Source organism: Dromiciops gliroides, chromosome 2 (assembly GCF_019393635.1).
Source record: "Dromiciops gliroides isolate mDroGli1 chromosome 2, mDroGli1.pri, whole genome shotgun sequence".
Taxonomy (NCBI): Eukaryota; Metazoa; Chordata; class Mammalia; order Microbiotheria; family Microbiotheriidae; genus Dromiciops; species Dromiciops gliroides.
In genome coordinates this window covers 472140860-472163469 of record NC_057862.1, presented here as the reverse complement: position 1 = coordinate 472163469, position 22610 = coordinate 472140860, and the positions used below count along the sequence as shown (strand labels likewise).

At 37.7% G+C, this 22610-nt stretch overlaps 2 protein-coding genes across 2 annotated transcripts in view; one reads left to right on the top strand and one right to left on the bottom strand.

Annotated features, from left to right (window-relative positions):
• Positions 1-22610, top strand: part of RBKS (ribokinase) — a 119420-nt gene that overhangs the window by 57537 nt on the left and 39273 nt on the right. The window contains exons 3-7 of the mRNA XM_043984332.1: positions 4974-5037; positions 8119-8181; positions 12463-12627; positions 14602-14693; positions 19126-19317. Of these exons, the coding sequence (XP_043840267.1) occupies positions 4974-5037; positions 8119-8181; positions 12463-12627; positions 14602-14693; positions 19126-19317 (576 nt within the window). The remainder of the gene's footprint in view (positions 1-4973; positions 5038-8118; positions 8182-12462; positions 12628-14601; positions 14694-19125; positions 19318-22610) is intronic.
• The window catches only part of BABAM2 (BRISC and BRCA1 A complex member 2), a 584671-nt gene that overhangs the window by 548914 nt on the left and 13147 nt on the right, over positions 1-22610 (bottom strand). The gene's annotated exons all lie outside the window — the stretch shown is intronic.

Genomic DNA, 22610 nt, shown 5'->3' with positions numbered 1-22610 from the left:
GTTCAGTTCATTTAGTAATAATAACTGACTAAGCTTTTAAAATATAATTGGCCTCAGCATGCAAATCTCTACCGATCCCTTGTAACTAACTATAAGATTATGTGTTTCTTGAGGACATGACCCATATGTTAGTAATCTTTGTGTTCCCCACAATACTTAGCACAAGTATTTGAATACAGTAGTTACCCAGTAATTATTTTAATAACTTAATGACCTTCAGACCATTTACTGCCTTTTCGTATACCTCCCTGTAAGACCTACCACCAACTATCATTACCAAGTTTTACATTTTAGATTTAGATTTACCCTTGATTTTAATTTTAATCATATCTTAGCAATATAAAAATGTTAGATATAGGGAGGTGATCCTTACAATGTGATTTTAACTTGGCCTCTACACAACTATAGGAATACTCCTGTTTGGAGCTAAACAACTTCATTCTAGTTATTTATAATATCCTATTCTGAGACTCACCCAACTGTGCGACACCTGATTTTTCCCAAAGGAAAAACTGAGAAAAGAATTTAGAAGAAAGAAGTGGAGTTTTTTGGTATGACTCAGAGAAGTAAAAAATAGGATAATTTAATACTTACCTGGCACTGGAGTTGGGCCAACTTGCTAGAGATACCTCTTTGGCAGGGGTATTCCTACTATAAGAGGATTCCCTCCCAGCAAAACTCTTTGTATTCTGCTTTCAATATTGTAGCACTTGAGAGGCAGTAAGGTATAGTGGGTAGAACACTGGACTAAGAGTCAGGAAGACCTAAGTTCAGATCCTGCTTCAGACATAGTTTTGAGTTGTATGATCCTGGGCAAGTCACTGAACTTCTCAACCCCTCAGTTTCTTCTTCTTCACAAGTTTGTGGTATCAAATGAGATGCTGTATCTCAAGTGCTTTGCAAATCTCAAAGCACAATGTGAATGTTAGCTATTGTTATTGGGATCCTGCAATAGGGAATGAATAGGAAAAAGAATCTTCAGAATTCCTAACCAGGCAGAGAAGGGATAAAGGATTGTGTTCTCTAAAGAATCAGTAATCAAAGCAGACTTCCAAAACATCCAAAAGCCCAGAGACCATTGGGCTCTGGCTACACTTCTACTATAACCCATGGAGGATTTTGGCTCCTTCCTGTCTTTCCATCTTTATCTCACATTAATCTCCTTTACCCAGGCTACATACCAGACTACTAGCTATTCCCCTGATTGGACATATTATCTATTTGCTGCCATACATTTGGGGTTTTGCTTGTTTATAAAAATAAGTTTTATTGATGCTTTTTGTTTTTACATCAAATCACACTTTCTACAAGAGGCCTTTTCCCCGGCCCCAGTTGCCAGTGAGATTTCCCTCTGAGATTACCTTCCATGTACTCTATATATCTTATGTATGCCTAGTTATTTATATGCTCGCATGTTATTTGCATGTACATGCATCTCTCACCTTTTAAAATGTAGGGCTCTTGAGGGCAAATTTTTTTTCCCTTTTTTGGCTCTCCAGCACTTAGCACAGGAACAAAGGAAGGAAAGGATGGATAGATGGATGGATGGATGGATGGATTTGTTAAGCATTAATTATGGGGGCACCTAGGTGGTGCAATGGATAAAACACGTCCTGGATTCAGGAGGACCTGAGTTCAAATCTGGCCTCAGACACTTGACACTTACTAGCTGTGTGACCCTGGGCAAGTCACTTAACCTTCATTGCCTTGCAAAAAAGTACATATTCAGTCAGAGACTCTCAGCAGCACACACGCCTTCACCTACCCCCATGAGGGCCAAAGGACTAACTAAGAGCCTTTAGTAAGAGGCCAAAGTATGTGTCCATCCCCATTGAGCTGAAGTTAATCAAAACCAACTGACAAGGTGATTACTTCTGTCACCATATGCTACATTCCACATCCATAATCCCTAGCCTCTCTAACAAAAACCTCTATGCATTTGTGCAGGTTACTCCCCATTCCTGAAGTTCACTTGAACCACTTATGTTCTCATTGGTTAGCATACTCCTGTTCCCTTAAATTTGCCCCATTCCAGTGATCACAAACCCCGTGCTGTCAGTGTGCAAACCCCATCACCATCTTCAGCTCAACTCCCTCACTCCTGCCCACTTTCAGCCTATGCCCTCAGTGTGCTACATCAGATCTCCCTGTCCCTTCCACTGTGACCTCTGTAATGCCTACTCCATAATTAACTTCTGTCTCCTTTACTCTGATCTCAGATAAAGAAGTAATCCTTCTCACATCATAAACAAGTTAGATAAACAAAGAAGAAATTTCTTTTCAAAACTATGGTTAGGGAAAGAATTCATGACCAAACCCTTGTTTGAAAGGGTCATTGAACAATTTGTACAATAGCATTGTAGAGAGAAACGAAGACTTAAGCTTTCTGATCAGTGTAATAGCCATAATTTCAGAGTGCTGATGATGATCTATGCTGTTCACCTCCATTCAGATAGGGGATGGATTCAACATGCTGAATGAGATAGTGCGGGAATTTGCTTTCCTTGACTATCCATTTTTGTTACAAGGATTTTCTTTTTCTTTTAAATTAGGGTAGAGGGATAGAAGGGAAAGAAATTAATCAAGTGGTTATTAATTGGAAATTACAATTAAAAATTTTAAGGTGGCCTTTCTCCTTGCCATGTTTCTACTTGCATCCTTGAACCCATTCCCTACTCCCTTCTCTACCAGATTGATCCCAGTGTCATAATCACTCTTATCATCAATCCCTCCCTGTCTACTGGTTCCATCTCTGATGCCCTTGTCTCCCCCATTCTTGTTTTTGTTTTTTTTTAAGTGAGGCAATTGGGGTTAAGTGACTTGCCCAGGGTCACACAGCTAGTAAGTGTTAAGTGTCTGAGGTCGGATTTGAACTCAGGTCCTCCTGACTCCAGGGCCGGTACTCTATCCACTGCACCACCTAGCTGCCCCATCTCCCCCATTCTTAATAACAATAATAATAATAAAGTCAACCTAAATATCCCTACTAAGTATCCTATATCTCTTCTCCATGATTAAACTTCCTGAGAAAGGTATATAGGTTCCTCTATTTCCTGTCCTTGTACTCTCTTCTAAAACTCTTATATACTGTTTTTCAGCTTCATCATTCAGCTGTAACTGTCTTCTTCAAAGTTACCAATGACCTCTTGGCAAATCTAGTGGCCTTTTCTTAATCAAGTTTCCTTGAATTCTTTTTGACACTTAATAACATCCTTCAGTATACCCTCTCCCCTCTAGATTTTTGTGACATTATTCTCTCTTGGTTTTCCTATCCAACTGCTTCTTCTAAGTCTGCTTTGCTGGTTCTTCATCCATGTAATGCCTACTAATCTGGGTGTCCCTTTCAGTTTTGTCCTGGGACCTCATTTCTTTTTTCTCCATACTGTCTTACTTGATGACCTTGTAGCCTTCCATAGGTTCAAATTTCATCTCTTTGCAAATGATTTTGAGATCTATATATCCATTTCTTGTCCCTCTGCTGACCTATAGTCACATATCTCCAGCTGCCTCTTTTTCATCCAAAACTGAGTGTCCTGGAGATAACTCAAACTAAGTAGTATGTCCAGAAGATAATTATATTTTCCAAAAAAAAAAAATTCTTCCCAGTTTTCCTATTACTGGTGAAAATACCACCATCTTTCCAATCACCCAGGCTTGTATCCTGGGTGTCTTCTTGGATTCCTCTCTATCACTCATCTATTATATCCAATCCATTGCTAAGCCTTATCAATTTGGCATCTTCATAGCATCTCTCATGTGTGTCCCATTCTCTATTAATACATTCATAACCCTAGTTTAGAACCTCATTGCCTTTCCCACAGACTATTTTATTTTAGTAGCCTTCTAACTATTCTCCCTGTCTCAAGTCTCTCCCTACTCCACTCCATCATCTACTCAGCTGCCAATGTGATTTTTCTAAAGTATGGTTCTAATCATATCACTTCTCCTGCTCCATGAGCACTGGTGAGTCACTGTTACCTCCAGAATCAAATATAATGCTGTCTTGGAATTCAAAAAGCTCTTCATAACCTAGCCCCTTCTCGCCTTTCCAGCATTCTTACTCTTTTCTCTTCCCCATGTACCCTACAATCCAGATACACCTGCCTACTTGCAGCTCCTCAAAAAGGATGCCATGTTCCTGGGTTTAATGTATCACATGCCTAGAATACTCTGTTCCCTCTGCCTTTTAGTTTCCCTGCCTTCCTCAAATCTTACCTTCTACAGAAGGCCTTTTCTGTTTCCTCCAGATGCTAATTCCTTCCCCTTTCAAACTACTTTTATCTACTCTGTGTACATCTTGTAAATACCTTATTTATCTGTTGTCTTCCCCATTCAAATGTATGTTTCCTAAGGACAGACTTTTTTCCCCCTTTCTTTGTATCCCCAGGGCTCAGGGATGCCTAACAAATCATAAACATTTAATAAATGCTTACTAACTAAATGAATTACCCCTCCCCCTTACCTCCCCATTTCAAAGTCTTTTTCTTCTTCCAAAATCTAAGATCAGGTGTCCAGTCCTTCAAGAACTTTCATTTCTGGATAAGTAGTCAGTCCATCATGCCTCTAAGTATGGCCAATGATGAAGCTCACTACAACTTATTACGTTACTGGACAGTTCTAACTGGACGTTTTCCATTATATTAGATCAAAATTTGCTTTCCCTGTAACTTCCATCGAGCTTTATTCTTTTGGACCAAGCTGATTAAGTCTAATCCATCTTTCACATGGCAACACTTCAGATAGTCATGAAGTCTTTTTCATTTTAGGTAGGAAGTAACTAGAACATTAATTCATAGTGTAATTCTCTGGGCTAAAATATCAAGTCTAGCATCTTACATTAAGAGGATTAATTAGTTCATGTTTATAAAGTATAGTGCAGATATGCCCTTTTTAAATGTTAATTTTTCTAAAAACTACATCATAGCATTTTGCTAAATGTAAAAGCTCTAATGTTCATCATTTCTTTGGTACAGGTTGGCAAAGATTCTTTTGGCAGTGATTATATGGAAAACTTAAAACGGAATGATATTTCTACAGGTAAAATTTCATCTTTTAAAGTTTAAAAAATCATTTTCTTTGTTCTGGTTATGAGAGGGGGGGAAAGTTGGCTATAAAAAGATTTATTGCATTATTCTCTGTTGGCCAAAGATTTTTTTCTCCCTCAGTATCTTGTTAAGCCTAGTTTGTGTAATTTAATTCTTTAATGATCACTTCTTCCAATAGAAGTGAAGCAAAAACAGGTTATTACAGTTTTATTAGGTAGCCTGGCTTCAAACTGAGGTAGCAGAGAAAATAAGAGTGTGTGACCTAAAAGACATTTAGGATATAAGTGGATTAATTCAGAAAAGGTAGAGCTGGAAAAGAACTTAGTTCAAAGAAGTTCCATTCAATAAACATTCATCAGGTGCCTGCTACATATTAATCAAGAGACAGGATCAAAAATCAGCCTGGGGCGGGGGGGGGGGGGGGGCGCAGCTAGGTGGCACAATGGATAGAGCACCAGCCCTGGATTCAGGAGGACCTGAGTTCAAATCCAGCCTTAGACACTCTACATGTACTAGCTCTGTGACACTGGGCAAGTCACTTAACCTCAATTGCCTCACCAAAAAAAAAAAAATTTTTTTTTTAAATTAAGCCTGAAAATCTTGAAGTCCTGGGTTTAAGCCCAGCCTCTGACACATATTCCAATACTTGGCAAGTTAACTTCTTAAGACCCCAGGCATCTAAGAACATAAATCGTAGGACAGTTTTCTAAAAAATTGTATACCCCTAGTTTGATGCTTATCTATATTGTTGGTGTCAATTTCCTCATTGAGAATTCCCCAGACCAATGAACACATAACCCCAGATCACAGAACATATTCTATACACACAGACACACATGTATATGTATGAACATGCATATACAAGGGTGTGCACATATGTGTGTGTTATACAAAACACATCTAGTACATTTCCCTCATTTTACAGAACAAAAAAACAGGCCTTTAGAGATGGAGCAGCTCATCCAAAGTCACACATTTAGTTAGTAGTAGGATTATCATTAAAACCCAACTCTCTTAATTTTGTTCAGTCTTCTTTCTGTGACATCATGTGACATTATGCTGCCACCCATGCTTCACCTTAGCATAGCTTCACATACCATGAATTTTTGTGGAAGGTTTATAAGAATGGAAACAAGAATGCTTTTTAGTTTTGACATCTTACCTGTCTCTTATTTCAAGTCTTGTCAGTAAATGAAAGAAAAAAAGAGAAGTGATTTAGAAAAGAAAAGACGATATTGGGGGGGCGGGTCTTACATGCCCAGACTTTAATAGATACAAAGCAGTTATACTCAAAACAATGACTACACAAAAAAATTAGGGAAATAGTTTGATGGAATAGAATAAATATACCAGACAGCAAAAATTTAGTGTATAAATTAGCATTTAAAAATTAATATTTGATTATTTTTTAATAAATTTATTTGAAAGGGCAGCTAGATGGCACAGTAAATAGAGCACCAGCCCTGGAATCAGAAGTACCTGAGTTCAAATCCGGCCTCAGACACTTAACACTTACTAAGCTGTGTGACCCTGAGCAAGTCACTTAACCCCAATTGCATCACCAAAAAAATATATATAAATAAATAAATTTATTTGAGGAAATTGGCTGTCAATGTAGTGGGAAAGGATTTAGATTCATATCTAATTTCATATGTTCCATTAATTTCCAAATGGATAAGAAATTTAAATTTAAAAAAAAAAGAAAATTGAATGAAATACCAAGATTGTAATGATTAATTTTTTTTAATTCAACAAATGTAAAGAATTATTGAGGATAGATAAATATGTTTTGTTGCATTAAAATTAACATTTTTCTCCATCATAGAAAGGATTATAATTAACTGGAAGGAACTAAATGGAATATAAGAAACATGAGATTGGTAAATTTTTATAGCAAATATGTGTTTTGAAATACCATCTGAAATATATGAAGGACTATTAAGTCAGTCACAATGTTAACTCCCAGACCACAACAGATAAATGGACAAAAGATGTAAATTTGCAATTTTCAAAAGAAAAAACACAAATTGCTTAGAAAAATGCTTACTTTCACTAGTAACATTTGAGATGCAAATTAAAACAATTTTAAGAGACCAACTCACGTCCATCAAATTGGCAAAAATAATAAAAAGTAACAAAATTCAGAGCTGGCATTATTGTGGGGAAAAAGATAGATCCATTTCTGGTAGAACTGCAAAATTTTAGAATCTTTTGAGAAAGCAATGTGGAAATTAAATAAAATCTACAAAAAAAAAATCATAACCTTTAACCTAATAATATCATTTTAGAGAATAAACCCCTGAAAGTGTTATAAAAAGCAAAAAAACATTGTGCAAAAATTTCCAAAGGAGCATAATACACATTTATGAAATGTTGGAAACAACTTAAATGGCCAAGAATAGGACAATGGTTAAATAAATTATGGTATTTTAATGTAATACAAAGAATACAAAGAAATCCAGAAAAACCTGTATGAAATAATTCTAAGTTTAAAAAAAAAGGCAGAACTAAAAGAAAGGAGTATATCTGTAGACTCACTAACTACAATCCTATGAAGAAAAGAAAATGAGAATGAATGGACAAAAACTTTTGATGGGGACTCAAAGGGAATGCAATGACTGAAATACTCTTATGATATTTTATTCATTGAAATTAATTTAGATGTAAATTGTAATCACATATGTATATTTGTACTGATTTACAGTGTTAAATTTTTAAACAAACTTTTTTTAAAAAGGAAAATGTCATTACATTATCTATAAAGGCTATGAAATGTATGACCACTGCTAAGAAAGAATTCATCAGAATATAGACTCCATTGCTTCCTCTTTTTTTACTTTGTAGGTACAAATAAATGCTTTTTAATTTAATGTAAGCTTGTTATGGAAGGAACTGTTTTGGTTTTGCATTTATAGCCCAACTACCTAATATAATCATTGCCTGGAACAGAATAAGTGATTAATAAATGTTTGATGAATTGAAGTTTTTATTCACTTCTTTGTTGTTACTTTGTCAAAGTATATAATGCGTGTTGTGTTCTACCTTCTATTTTCTAATATTTCTTCTCTTTCAGAATTTATGTATCAGACCAAAGATGCTTCTACAGGAGCTGCTTCAATAATTGTCAATAATGAAGGTAGTTATTTCTTGTCTAAAAGCACCATTTTATAATAGAATATTTTCTTTCCAAAACTATAAAAGAAGGCATCACTTTTGCCCTAACCTGCAATTTATTCTCATCCTGCCAACTTTTTATCCTTTTGTATCCAGTTGTTCTCTTCATATAAGCCTGGATTCATATTGGTCTATAAAAGCAGTTAAACATTAAAGCTATTTTATGAAATATGATGAATAAAAATAGATGCAAGGAAAACAATTTCACACATAATAGCTTTTGAACATCCCCTGAGTGCAGAGCAGGATCTATTTGCTTTTAACTTGTCTTTTGTGTTCATTTGAGTCCCATATTTGAATAGTGACCAAACTATAAATTTCTCTATTCACATCTAAATTTTACAAAAGCTTACATTTTTGAAAATTTATCGTCTGAAAAATTAAGCTTGTTATATTTCCTTCCGTTAAATTCTTTCTCCTGATTTCAGTTTTTGCTTGGATTTGGTAAGCTAAAACTTACAGAATTGACTAGGAGTTCTCCATATTGTGACAGTAGAAAGATTGGCTTCCATTATATTCTCGCATTTAAGAATGAATATACCATTATCCACCTTAAATTTTATTTTGAATAATTATGGCTACCAACTATAGCAAATTCTTTGTCTAATACCTCTTCTTCTATGTTATTGATAGCTACAAATTCAAAGGACCAGAGATTTAGAAAAGTAGGGACCTTAAAAGGATCTGATCCAACCCTCTTATACTTCAGATTAAATTTTACAGAAGAAACTAAAGCCCAAAGGAATTAAGTGATTTGGCCAAGGTAGCAAATAACAGAGTTAGAATTTGAACCTTTGTCCTCTGATTCTAAATGTGCTATTCGTACTTATACATACATAAAACCTAGAAAAACTATGTATGTATATGCATACACATATACCTCTACTTTGACATGAACATGTGTGTAAAAATAAGGAACGTGTGTGTATACAGGGTAGTCTCAGTACTGTCTCTGTTTCTATATACACTTGCCTTCTTTTTCTTTCTAGAGTCACAGAATGGAAAAAGTGGAAGGGACCTCAGAGATTATCCTAACTCTGAGATAATAGTGCTGGTTTTTGCATTTGAAGGTGATGTTATGACCCCAGAGGATATACTTTGAGTTATTTTTCTGATAGTAGAGAAGGGTTTATGCTGATCCATTCTTCATCCTCTTTTTCAACCAGCACCATGTGTTTGTCAGGTGACTGGTTAGAGTTTGTTCAAAGTTATTTTTAGGCCACATTTTTTATAGACAAATCAGCCAGCAATAAGAACAGCCTCTATGATTTACTGCATTCATCTCTACAGAGAAGCCCCCTGGCCAGGCACCAGGAGCATCTTTGGTGCAGGCTCTTGTGTCATATGATAGTGGATCCAAGCTCACTAAATGGGCCAGGTTTCAATGTCCCACTTCTCCCTCGCCTAAGATCATATAGACAGGGATAATTCTGAAGTTGTAATATTATTAAGCATTGTCATTGGCACTGGATTCTTTTAGTATCAGATACAACTTAACATCTATTAAATACTTTTAAACATATTTCAAATTATACACTTTTTGTAATACAAAACTCTGCCATGATTGATGCCTCATTTGTTTGTACACACAAACTGACTTCACATAGGTCACTGATGATGTGTTTCATTGAAATTTGCTCCTACTTTTACCAACAGTAGTGAAGTCTATGTTTGGGTTTCCAAGGCCCTTACCACAAACCCAACCTCTTTCCTTACCATCATCTGTCCCTTTATCCTCCCCTTTATCCCCCCCACCCAAAATAAAATAAGAAAAATAAAGAAGCATTGTATATATTATTTCAAAACAACATTCCCCATAGGCATACTTAATTTTAGCTGTTCTCCCCTGCTTACTGAATTAAGTATAATCCCTACCACAATTAGACTCTAGCCTTCTTTTCCAGTTTTATCTCATACCTCTCTCCGTCCTAATAAGCCATTCACTGTCCTGTTCTTGTTCTCCCCTCTCTCCTTTGTGTTTTGCTTACCCTGCCCCACATCTATCCATCCCCACCTCTACTTGTTGAAACACCTCCATTTTTTGAAGACCGAACTCAGATATAATTCCCTGCATATGAAGCCTTCCCTCATCACCCCAGCTAAAAGTAATCTCTCTGTTCTCAAGATTTTTTTCCCCTTTTGTTTAGATTTTTCCTTTAAACTTCTCATCTTCTGCCTTGTGTTATGGTTATTGGCATACATGTCATATTTCCCTTTAGATTACAAGTTCCTTAAAGGCAGGAATTGTGTCATATGTCATTATTGTATTCTTAACACTTAGCATGGAAACTTGCACATGGCACATAATAGACAAAGTTCTCTGTGGCATACATACTTCGAACATTCTTTTTTCCATTTTATAGATGAGGAAACTGAGGCTCAGACAGGTTGTCCATGGTCACATAGCTGAGCCCAGGTCACTTGACTCCAGACCCACATTTTTTCAGCTAAGTCACACCATATCTCCGTTATCTCATCTGTAAAAAGGGGGATAACTATTCTTGCCTTTCTTGCCTCACAAGGTTGTTCTGAAGCTTGGGTATTTTATACCCAGATATTTATTTCAATACTTCATTGATGTGGGTCCTCCTTCTGCCATTTCAGATTGCAGTATATCCACCCCATCTCATCTATCCTGTGTAATTCTTGTTCATGTCCTTCCACAAATCCTCTACATCGTGCTGAATAATGATGTAGTGCTATGTGAATGTAAGTTATTATTGTTCTTCTGTAATTTCAGTATAGTTAGTTTGGTATAGTGGATAGAGTCCTATACGTAGAGTCAGGAAGACCTGGGTTCAAATCCTTCCTCTGACACTCAACTGACTATATGACTATAGACAAGTCACTTAATCTCTCTCTAAGCCTTAGGCAACTCTTAGAGATGTATCTGCTAACTTATATTCAGATTCTGATCTTCTTTGGTGGATAGAGTTCCCATGACAACAAAATCATAATGCATTCATTGACATATGAACCTAATAAAGTATTGCTAAATAACACTGATAAGTAACTTACTATTTTATCAGAATTGAAAGTGATCAAAATATGATTTGCAAAGACTAAAAAAAATTGTTGTTACCAAAGTTACCCTTCTTGGAAAGAGAATTGATACATTTAATAGGATCATAGATTTAGAGCTGCAAAGGACCAGAGAATTTATCTAATCCAGTTGCTTCACTTTCTATATCATTTAGCATCCAAAAATTCTTTGCTCATGGGTGTTCTAAGATTACAAGATAAAGCCATTTAGAAGGTGGACTCCTATAGAGGGTTCTATTGATCTCTACTTAGTCCTGTGCTAGTTAACCTTTTTTTTATCAGTGACTTATTAAATGTGTGAATGACACTAAGCTTAAAAGGATAGTTAACACCAGAAAGCAGGATTCAAAAGAATGGTTATCACAGGCTAGAACATTGGGCAGAATATAATAAAATGGAAAATTCTGTTGTCCTGATTCTATAAAGATGAAATTTAATAAAGCTAAACATAAAGTCTTACAATTAGGTTTAAAAAAAAAAAACTTTTACAAATATAAGATGAGGAAGCCTAACTGGATTGTGGTTCATCTGAAAAAAGGGTCTTTAGTAGGTTTACCATAATGCAACCAATGGAAACTGGCAGCCAGGAAAGCTAATGCAGTTTTAGGCTATGTTGAGAGAGGCACAGCTTCTGGAAATATGAAGGTGGTAATCCTACTACCCTTTGCCCTGGCTGGATCACAAGTAAAGTAATGGCACCACATTTAAGAAACAACATTAGTAAGCTAGAGAGTGTCCAGAGGAGGGCAGACAAGATGGCGACAGACTTTGAGATCATGTCAAACAAAGCTTGGTTGAAGGAACAGAATAAGTCTAGCCTAGAAAAGAGAAGACTTATGGAGAACATAACAAATGACTTAAAGTATTAAAGGACTGCCTGCCTGCCATATGAAAGGCAGATTACATTTGTTCTATTTGACCTTAATTGTCCTCATTGGAGATCAGAATTTGGATTAAGGGGTGAAAGTTGCAAAAACTTAAAATTTAGGCTTAATGTGACCGTAGTAATTGGAATTATATGACTGCCTTGGGAAGTGGTCCCATTTGGAGGTCTTGAAATAAAAGCTTGTCAATACATTGTAGAATAGATTCTTATTCAGGGATGGAGTATATTAGACGTCCTCTGAAGTCCCTTCCAACTCAAAGATTCCGTGATACTTGTTTTTGTAACTTAAATAAGCACCCAGAAATATCTTTCTAGGACAGAATATTATCGTCATCGTGGCCGGAGCAAACATGCTGTTGAATTCTGATGACCTGAGGAAGGCAGCTGATATCATTAGCAGAGCCAAAGTAATTATCTGCCAGCTAGAAATATCTCCAGCTACTTCTCTGGAAGCCCTGACAATGGCCCGCAAGAGCGGAGGTAATTTTACACATTTGTCATTCTTTCTATGAAAACATCTCTCTCATGCTAGCTTAAAATTAGCTTTTTTAAGAGGCAACTTTATTTTGATTTTGATCTCTTTAACAATTTTTCACAGCAAACTACTGTGCCTTCTTATATGCACTTGGCTTTACATTTGTCTTTTAGTTTTAGCAAATGTTAGGGAACTTTACAAATATGGTGAAAACCGAGCCATCTGGCTCAGTACCAGTCACAGAGCTCTAAAAACTAGCATGTCAGATGTCCCCCAATACAAACCCTCAGCCCAGTTCCCAGGCCTAATGCCAGCACTGACTTGAATCACCACTGAAGCAGCCCAACATAAACAGTTTCTGGTGATGTTATTTTAGCTCAGAGAATCTGGAAGTGAATCTTGTCACATAAACGTGTATGGTAACGGCACAGTCACCATTTGATAAACACCTTCAGAAGCTACAGAGTCGTTCTCATTTAAATCTGTAAAAGTTCCAAACCTTTTTTGCAACAGAAGGTTTATTTTCAAAATTTCAGATTTTTTTTTTTTAAGTCGTCTTTATTTTTCGTGCAGTTTATCTTTGTATATTTGGGAATATTTTTAGGTTTGGGGACTTCATGGATGGCATTTTTTTCTCCCAAGTGGGCTCTTGATTAGTACTTTACCTCCTCTTCTCCCGCTTTAGTAGATAGATATCACTGAGTGTTTACTTTGTGCCAGGCTCGGTGCTAAGTGCTGAGAACACATATATAAGCCAGCGAAACAGTCCCTGCCCTCAAGAAGCTTTTGTTCTAATGAGGGAAGACAGCACATAAAAGGGAACTAATCCCTTTCTCATTCTGGATGTTATACCTCTTTTAATACAGCCTAAGACCATATTAACATTTTTGGTTACTGTATCCCAGTCAATTTATCAAGCTGGCAATCCACTCCAACCCCCAAATCTTTTCCACACGAGCTAATATCTAGGGATATTTCTTCCATCTTGTATTTGTGAAGTTCATATGTTGAACTCAAGTTTAGGGCTTCATATCTATCACATCTAATTCAATTTGGCCTACCATTCCAGTCTATTGAGATTTATTTTGGATTCTGATTCTGTCACCCATTATGTTAGCTGCTCCGCCTAGCTTTGAATTACCACCAAGGTAATAAGCATCTCATCTATGCCTTCATCCAAGTCATTGCGGGGGTCGGGGTGGGAGATTAAAAAACACAAAGCTATGGAGAGATGGATCCCTGGGGCATTCTACAAGAGATCTCCATTCAGACTTACATCAAGTAACTATTCTTTGAGCATAGTCATTCAGCCAGTTCTAAGACCGGGTAAGCTTCATGTAACCTTATTTCCCAATCTCCTGCTTTCTTTGATGTCCATAAACCATTCCCCAGGCCTAAATGTTCCTTAAATACCCTCCTGTCATGTTCCTTAAATACCACTGAGGAACAGTTTAGGCAATACCTCACTCTCCTCCTCACATTACCTTAGATTATATACTTCTGTGAACCTGTTGTGTCCCCTCAGTTAGAATGCCTTCCTGTAAGTTCCTAGAGCCCCAGAAATATTTTATTGTGAGCTTTGCATCCCCAGAAACCAGCACCATGTCCAGCACCTCAAAGAACTTTAATGAATGTTGGTTGAATTCAACTTCCAGATGCTTTGCTGAAATCTAGGTAAACTTTGTTTCTAAGGGTTGGTCCCCTTTACATATTTCTACAGCATCCCCCTATTCTCACCAGGCTAGTAACCCTGTACAGAAAAGGAAATGAGGTGAGTCTGGCATGACCACTTCTGGATGAAACCATGATGACTCTCTTTGCTCACTGCCTGCTTCTTCAAGTGTTTCCTCAGATTTCTTAAATGAAGGAAAAATTAAGAGGAGCAAAAAGATGCTATTTCAAGGTATTCCCTGATGCTTGTTTTAAAATGTGTAGTATCCAAATGCCAGCCACTACACAATCTTTTCATTCTGTTTCAGTGAAGACCGTGTTTAATCCTGCTCCTGCCACAGCTGACCTTGATGCCCAGTTCTATACAATCTCAGATGTGTTCTGCTGCAACGAAAGTGAGGTAATATAGCAAGAGGGCATGATCTCTCTGTCACAACCAGAAAGACCTTTGTCTTCAGGAATAAAGTACAGGGATAGAGCTAAGTTGTGTGGTCACTCAGTCATTTGATCCCTTTGTTCATTTCTGGGCCAAAGTTGGAAGTAAATTTCTTAGCTGTAAGTGGAGATAGCAACACCTATTTCTTAGCATTGTTGTGATGATTTAATGAGATACGAATAGATGCTATCTAAATCCTCAATCAAAATATCTATAAATCTATTTAGATCTTCCATTTACTGGGCATTTTTAAATAAAAAAATAAATTCTGCTACCTTTTAGACAAAAACCTTCCTGAGTTTGAATTCCATCCCAATACATAACACATACTGTCCAGATCCTAGTGGCTGTTCCTCACTGCCCCCACCCCAGGTCACTAGATCTCTCGCATTCTTTTTTTTTTTTTTTGTAGGGCAATGAGGGTTAAGTGACTTGCCTGGGGTCACACAGCTAGTAAGTGCCAAGTGTCTGAGACCAGATTTGAACTCAGGTCCTCCTGAATCCAAGGCTGGTGCTTTATCTACTGTGCCACCTAGCTGCCCCTCCCTCATTCTTAAAAAAAAAAAAATACTTTCACTTGATCCTGCTATTGTCTCAAACAGTCAGTCTATATTTCTGCTCCTTTCACAATCAAACTCCTAGAAAAAGCTGTCTGTACTGATTGCCATCATTTCCCAACCCCAATACAACCTATCTTCCTACCAATTAATTTATTCATTGACAAATCCAATGACCATTTCTCAGTCTTCATTCTACTTGACCTCTCTGTAGCATTTTCCTCTTTTGATCTTCATTTCCTGCTAGATACTCCCATCTCCAGATTTTCATGACATCCATGTCATAGCCCATCTGCCCCAGTGTACTCTAGGGCCACATCCTAGAACTTCTTCTCTATGCTTTTTCCCAGCGATCTTATTAACTCCCATGAATCTAACCATGATTTCTGTTGATAATTCTTAGATCTGCTCTCTTTCCTAGACCCAGTTCTGTATCACCAACTATTTTTTGAATATTTTCAGCTGGATGGTTCCATAGGCATCTTAAACTTAACACATCCACAACAGAACTCACTGTCCTTCCTACAAAACTTCTCCCTCTTCCTAACTTCCCTATTTCGTGAGAGTATAGTTCTATCCTTTGTGTCATTTTAGCTCACAACCCCAGAGTTATCCTTGACTCTTCTCTCTACCTTACCCTTTATATCCAGTCCCTAGATCCTACCAATTCTGCCTCCAACCTGATCCCTCATTACCTATTGCCTGAACTATTATATTCCCTCATAATTGGTCTCTGCCAACACTGTTTCCCATCGCTAATCTAGGCTCCACACATCTGCCAAACTAACATTTCTTTTTTATTATTATTATTTTTTTATTTTACATATAAGGTATTTTATTTTTTCCTTTACATGTAAAGATAGTTCTCAACTTTTGTTTATACAAGCTTTACAATTTCAGATTTTTCTCCCCCCCCCTCCCCTAGACAGCAGGTAATCTGATATAGGTTATATCTATATATCTATATATCTATATACAAAACTAACATTTCTAAAGCACAAATCTGACTGTGTTATTTTGCTCGGAAAGCTCCATCAGCTTCCTTTTGCCTCGAGAATAAAATGCAAACTCCTGTGTTTGCCTTTTAAAGCCCTTCACAATCTGGTGCCTGGCTGCTTACCTTTCTAAATTATTTTGCACATCACTCTCCTTCACACCTGCTTTCTTTCAGCTAGCCTAGTGTACTTAATGCTCCCCATATATTACATTCCATCTACTGTCTTTATTACTTTGCATAGGTCTACAATGTACTTTCTCCTCTCATCTGCCAAAGCTCATCTACTCAGATGTCACCTAGAGGAGGCCTGTCATGTTCTCCCCAGATGTTCTTCTCTACCTCCAAAATTATTTTGTAACTACCTTATATTTATTATTTAGTTGCTTTTCTCTGTTCATATTTCTCTCCCTTTGATCAGGTAATACTTCATTTTTATCTTTGTATCCACAGCATCTAGCACAGTGCTTAGAATGTAGTAGGCACCTAATAAAGGTTTGCTAAGCTTAGTGTTGATATTATTGAGGATTTTTTGTTTTTTGTTTTGTTTGGGGTTTTTTTTGCTCAGGGTAATGATGAGGGTTAAGTGACTTGCCCAGGGTCACACAGCTAGTGTCAAGTGTCTGAGGCCGGACTTGAACTAAGGTCCTCCTGAATCCAAGGCCAGTGCTTTATCTACTGCAATACCTAGCTGCCCCCAGGCTTTTGGTTATATCATTGTATCCCCAGCACCCAGCAGAGAAACTTGTACAAGTTTAATACCTAATATACTTAGGTGCTTAATAAATAGGTGTTGATTTATGATTCTTTACTTCCCTTATTTATAATTTCGTCTCCCAGGAAATAGAGGAATCAAACAAGTATATAGGAATGGGCTTTATCCTGAGCGACAAGAACTGATCAGTGATGTGGAAGTGATAAGAACCTTGGAAGGAATCAACCAATCATTGTGGGCATAATTCGGTTTCACATTGAACTTGCTTGAGGCAGATTCACTCACTAGCTTTGTGATGAGGCCAGCTCTACCTATCAGGGAAGATCACTTTCTTCACCCATGATTCTAAGCTGGGACCAGTCCTACTAGTGGTCATGAGCCTCAGCAATCGACACTTTCATTGCCTGGACCCCCTCAGGATCACCTGACCTCCTTCTGCTTATCAGAAGCAGCCTCCTCATCTCTGCTGGTTTACAGTTGTTACCCTGCCCCCTCCCTCCCCAGCATTTTTACATTACCTGCTTTTCCTCTTTGTAGCCTGCCTTTCTTATAGACCTTTACCGTTCATATGACCCATCATACTTTAGAGGTGCCAGTGGCTTCTCATTGTATGTGAAGTTCCCTGACATGCCAGTTCTTCCCATTCTTTTGAGCTGCATAAACTGAACATTCTGTCATCAGCCTCTAGGTACACATGTTTATACATATTCAGGTTTCTCTCCAGGTCCACCCACACCCAGTATTTCTGTGTCTGTGGCCACCTCTGAGTTTTCATATATCCTTGTTAGCCATAGATGAGCTGCTCATCTGTGTCTGCTTCTTGATATATCTCTTCATTTTAAAGGCCGAATTCAAAAGCCAGCTTGAGTGTACAAACTCTCATTATTGTGATATAAACTCAGTGACTGCTGGTGCCACCCAAGCAAAGACCAGTAAGGCAGTTTTATACCTTAAGGTGGAGCTAGGAGAAAGGGACAAAACCTGATGCTTCTGGATGTAAGCCATAGTAGATGCTTAATAAATGCTTGTTGATTGATTGGTTGGTTGGTTGATTTGAAAGGAAACTTCACAGGAACATCTTTCACCCCCTTTGCTACTATAACTTGATAAATAGTTAAATAATATTTTTTTCCAAAATCATAATGTACCCAGCCAATACCAGAAATATATCCAAGTCCTCCTGGTACTTAACCTAGGACTTAATTTCTTCCCTATATGCTGGGAATATGTTAAAGCCTTAATTAAACAGTTGCAGGCTTAGAATAAGTGTTTGGCTACCATCCCCAGCCTATGTGAGAATATGTGCCCCACCTATAGCATGGCCCTGACCTAATATAACACCAAGAATCCACATGGTTTCTTCATACTTGTAGATGGGAATTCCTCCCTCCCATCCTAAATTCTCCAGTCTTGTTTTTCTCTTCTCATAGTTTTCCATAAAAACTGAAATGATCCTAAAGAAATCTCCCCATCCCAATTAGTGTGATTTCTGAACTCCGAACAAATTCGTTCGGTAAGCCGCAAGCATCTAGTCCTCACGGAATCATGGGATTTTAGAGCTGAAAGGTGCTAGAGATCATCTAGTACAGCTTCCCACCCCATAAAAGGACCCCCCCTATATAAAACACAGGAATATCTGGGTACACATTCCATCTGACACTTACTGGCCACATGATCTGGGATAGATCACGTAACTACTTCTCAGCTTCATCATCCATAAGAAGGGAATAATAATCTCTATAGTGTCTACTCATGTCACAGAGCTGTGAGATTCAAGTAGGAGAATATAAAGGGTATTCCAAAAGCCTTAAGCTATTAAAACTTAAAACTGCCTAAGGTTATTGGAATTCTGTATATTTGTATATGTGTACTGTAAAAACTTTAAAGTGCTGTGTAATTATCAGTTACTACTATCATGATTATGCATAGAAAGTATTTTGTAAAACTTAAAGGACTATATAAATGTCATTTGTTCTCACCCATGATCTACAAGGTAATCCCTTTACTTTTGTAGGGAGTCTCAAAATCAAATCAATTAAAAGGAAGAGAAACATTTTTCTAATAAAACGCCTTCGGATAAATTGGCATGAATTACTTGTTAATGACTTTACTTTCCTGTTTGATTTCTAGGCTGAGATTTTAACTGGGCTTACAGTTAGTAGCCCTGCAGCAGCTGGAAAGGCTGGATCAGTGCTGATAGAAAGGGGTTGCAATATAGTAATCATTACCTTGGGTGCTGAAGGATGTGTGTTTGTATCAGCTGAAGAGCCTGGCCCAAAGCATATTCCCTCACAGAAGGTCCTGAAGCCTGTGGATACTACGGTATGTTTTGAGATTTAAGAAAAACTTTTTTTTTTTTAAGCACTTTCAGGGGGAAATAATTACATATTAATCTTAGAGTGAGGATATGAAGGCCCAGGAAGCCAGTTGGGTAGAATGGCAGGATTACTGAAGAAAACAGAAACCTTGGATTCCAATCCAGTGATCCAACCAAATCCTTCTAATAAAAATCTATAAATTGGTAAATCTGTTTTTAAAAATCTTTCAAATACCTTTTCTAACTATTTCACAAAGTTCTTGTAAGGAAAAAAAGATTGCTTAGTCACCAGAAATAATGGGGAGAAAGGGACTTGGAAGTTTTGATTATAAGGACTGAGGGTTATTTTATATTTTTATTTATTTCATGAGTTGCCTTGGCCAAACCCTTCTACAACTAGTAGATAATCTAAAAGTGATAAGCTACACCAGGCCTCAGGCAACAGACCTTCAATCACCAGTTCTATGCTGAAAACCTGCCCTAACTCATACCTCGCTGGGATAGCCTTTGGGGACTCATGGCTACCTCCAGGACACAATGAGGCATTAAATTACTTTCATAGCTTAGATGTCTCCTGCTTGTAGGAACATAAAACAACATCTTCAGCCTGTAATAGAAGAGGAAAGTGATCAGAGAAGTTGCCCCTATGACAGCCTATAAAACCCATTTCCTCAGCTGAGGAATAATGTGGCTTAGAAAAAACCACCAGTTTGAGGGAATCCCTCTAGGAAATGTCACAGTATCTGTACCAAGTTACTTCAGTGAGTATTCATCAATTTTTCCTACTATAATCTTTTTATTCTTAATGGAGATTCCCTCTGTAACTTACCTATGGTTAATTGCCTTCAAAAATGCCTTTCATTCCCTCTGTGGCAAAAGAAGCCACATTCCTTCTCTCTGACTTTAGGTCTTGTAAGCAGCAAGCATGATTGTATTATCATCAGCTGGCCCTGAGGGATGGGAAGTCAGAGAATGCTTACAGTGTTGGCCTGCCTTTGGAGCCTGTCCTGGACAGCTGGGGCTCTGTTCTCCTTCCTCAGCTTGATTGGTATTTCAGCGAGCACTTGGCATGCTTGACGGCCACTCTGGCCTATCGTAAAACAATGTAACACAGACCAGAACTTGTCCCCTGCAGAAATGCTTCTAGCTTGAGTGAAATTGTTCCAGAGCTTGTAATAGCCCTGCTCGAAAGGCTATTTTCTCTCCTTCCCATTCTTTGACTCTTCTTCATGTATCCTAAAGCAATGCCCCATTTCCTGACTCTTCGTCCCTTAACTCTGAGGTGCCCTCCCTCCTTCCCTTCACCTCCAGGCTTCCTTTAAGACAGCTCAGACCACTTTCCCTGTCTTTGCTTTGCCCCCCTTCCCCTACAGTTATGCCTTCCCTCAGACATCACCTCCCATGTACACCTGCGTTTGTCTTGTATGTAAATCGTTGTTTGCATGATTTCTCTCCCATTAAAATATGAGCTCTTTGAGAGAAAGGACCGAGTTTTCTTTCTGTATCCTCAACATTTAACTTAGTGTCAGATATGTAGTGAATGCTTGCTAACTGATTGAAGATAAGACACTACAGACATGGGTTGCCTATGCTTAATACAGACAGTTGGCAGCCTTCCTTCCTCTCCTTTCCAACTTTACCCCTTCCTTTATGGTCATGGTCAATAAATATGATCATCTATTATATATATACAACATTTTTCTTCCTAGAATCTTTACATTAGATCATCTAATCCAATCGCTCTCTGAAGTATAAATACTCCCTACCAAGTCCCTAGCAAGCTGTCATTCGTTCAGCACCCTGTGAATGAAACCATCACCATGTCCTTGGCAAATGTATCTACCACCCAGTTCAGTAGCTATTTTTTTAGTGCCTGCTATTTTCAAGGTACAGTCCCTTTCATTCAACTGCTGGAAAGAATTATAGTCATTGGGCATATATGTTATCTTTATCAGAAGAAGGAATTCTCTGCAGTCCCAACCTTTCTTTGCCAAGGCTATAACTGTTCCTGTTCTGAAGGAAGCCACTACAAGCCTACCTGAATTATGTGCAGTGGCTGGTATCTTTGTAAAGTATCTCTCCTCACCTCTCTCAGTAAGGTCTTCAGAAAAGTCCTTTCTGCCCTAGGAGCAATATAGCTGGGGTGGAAGGAGGCATGCATTCAGCCAGGTAACCCTGTCCCCTAGTTACTATAGATCTCTGTAGGACCTCAGCAGCCAACATAACAAAAGCACAGTCAGTCATTATAATCTCATATCCCAATGTGCATAAAAGAAGTGCTATAAGAAGGGATTTCAGCTGTCCTGGAGCCTGAAAGAACACAGTAACCTCTCTTGGCTTTTACAACTCCCAGTTGTGATCCTGGAGCATGTAGCTCTCTATAGGGGTCTATAGAGCCAGAAGATATAAGTGCTTTCAAAGCTCCCAGGACAGGGCTAGAGTGTTTACTTGCAACATATGTATCATCAAGTCTGCCACTAAATACCCGCTTAAGAAATTCCCATTTCACTGAAACCAGCCTCCTAAGAGTCATTAAAGGAGGGCTGACCTTCCCCTCAAGTGACTGAATTAGTTAAGGGACATCACTTTGGGACTTGTCCTAAGGAATTAGTCTTTCTACCTCTAATCTTTTCCCTTTTCCAATCCATCCTATGTGCTGCAGCCAGATTAATCTTCTGAAAACTCTACTTTAGCCAAGTCACTCCCCAATTCAAAATTAAAAACATCTCAAATTTAAATAAATTTTTATGTATTTATAAGTTATAAAAAACCATATCTTTCTTTGTGTCTTTTCTGCCTAGAATTCTGTTCTCCCCATCTCTGTCTGTTGAAAACCTACCCATATCTCAAGAGCTGGTCAAATGCCACTTTTATTAGCCAGAACTACTCTTTGCCTCCTCTCAACTGCTGCAGCAATTATTATTTGCACCAATCATGCAACATTAATTATATAATGGCGTGTATTATAGTTATCTGTGCTATCTCTATTAGAACATAAGCTCCTGGAGGGAGGGACTATTTCTTACACACCTCTGTAGCACTACAAAATAGCCCTGAAGTATTTATTAAGTGAATAAATGAGCTATTAATCCGTATAGAATTAACACATGCACAGTTTCCTATCCTGTGCGCAGCTTCATCCAGTTAGTTTTCACACAGTGTGTCAAGTAAAGCTATGCACTACCACACTATTATATTAAGTTATTATTTTTTAAATATACCACCAACAATAAGAACCTAATATATCTCCATTTTCAAGTTATTATTTTTCCAGAAGTCATTTCAGTACTGCTAATGC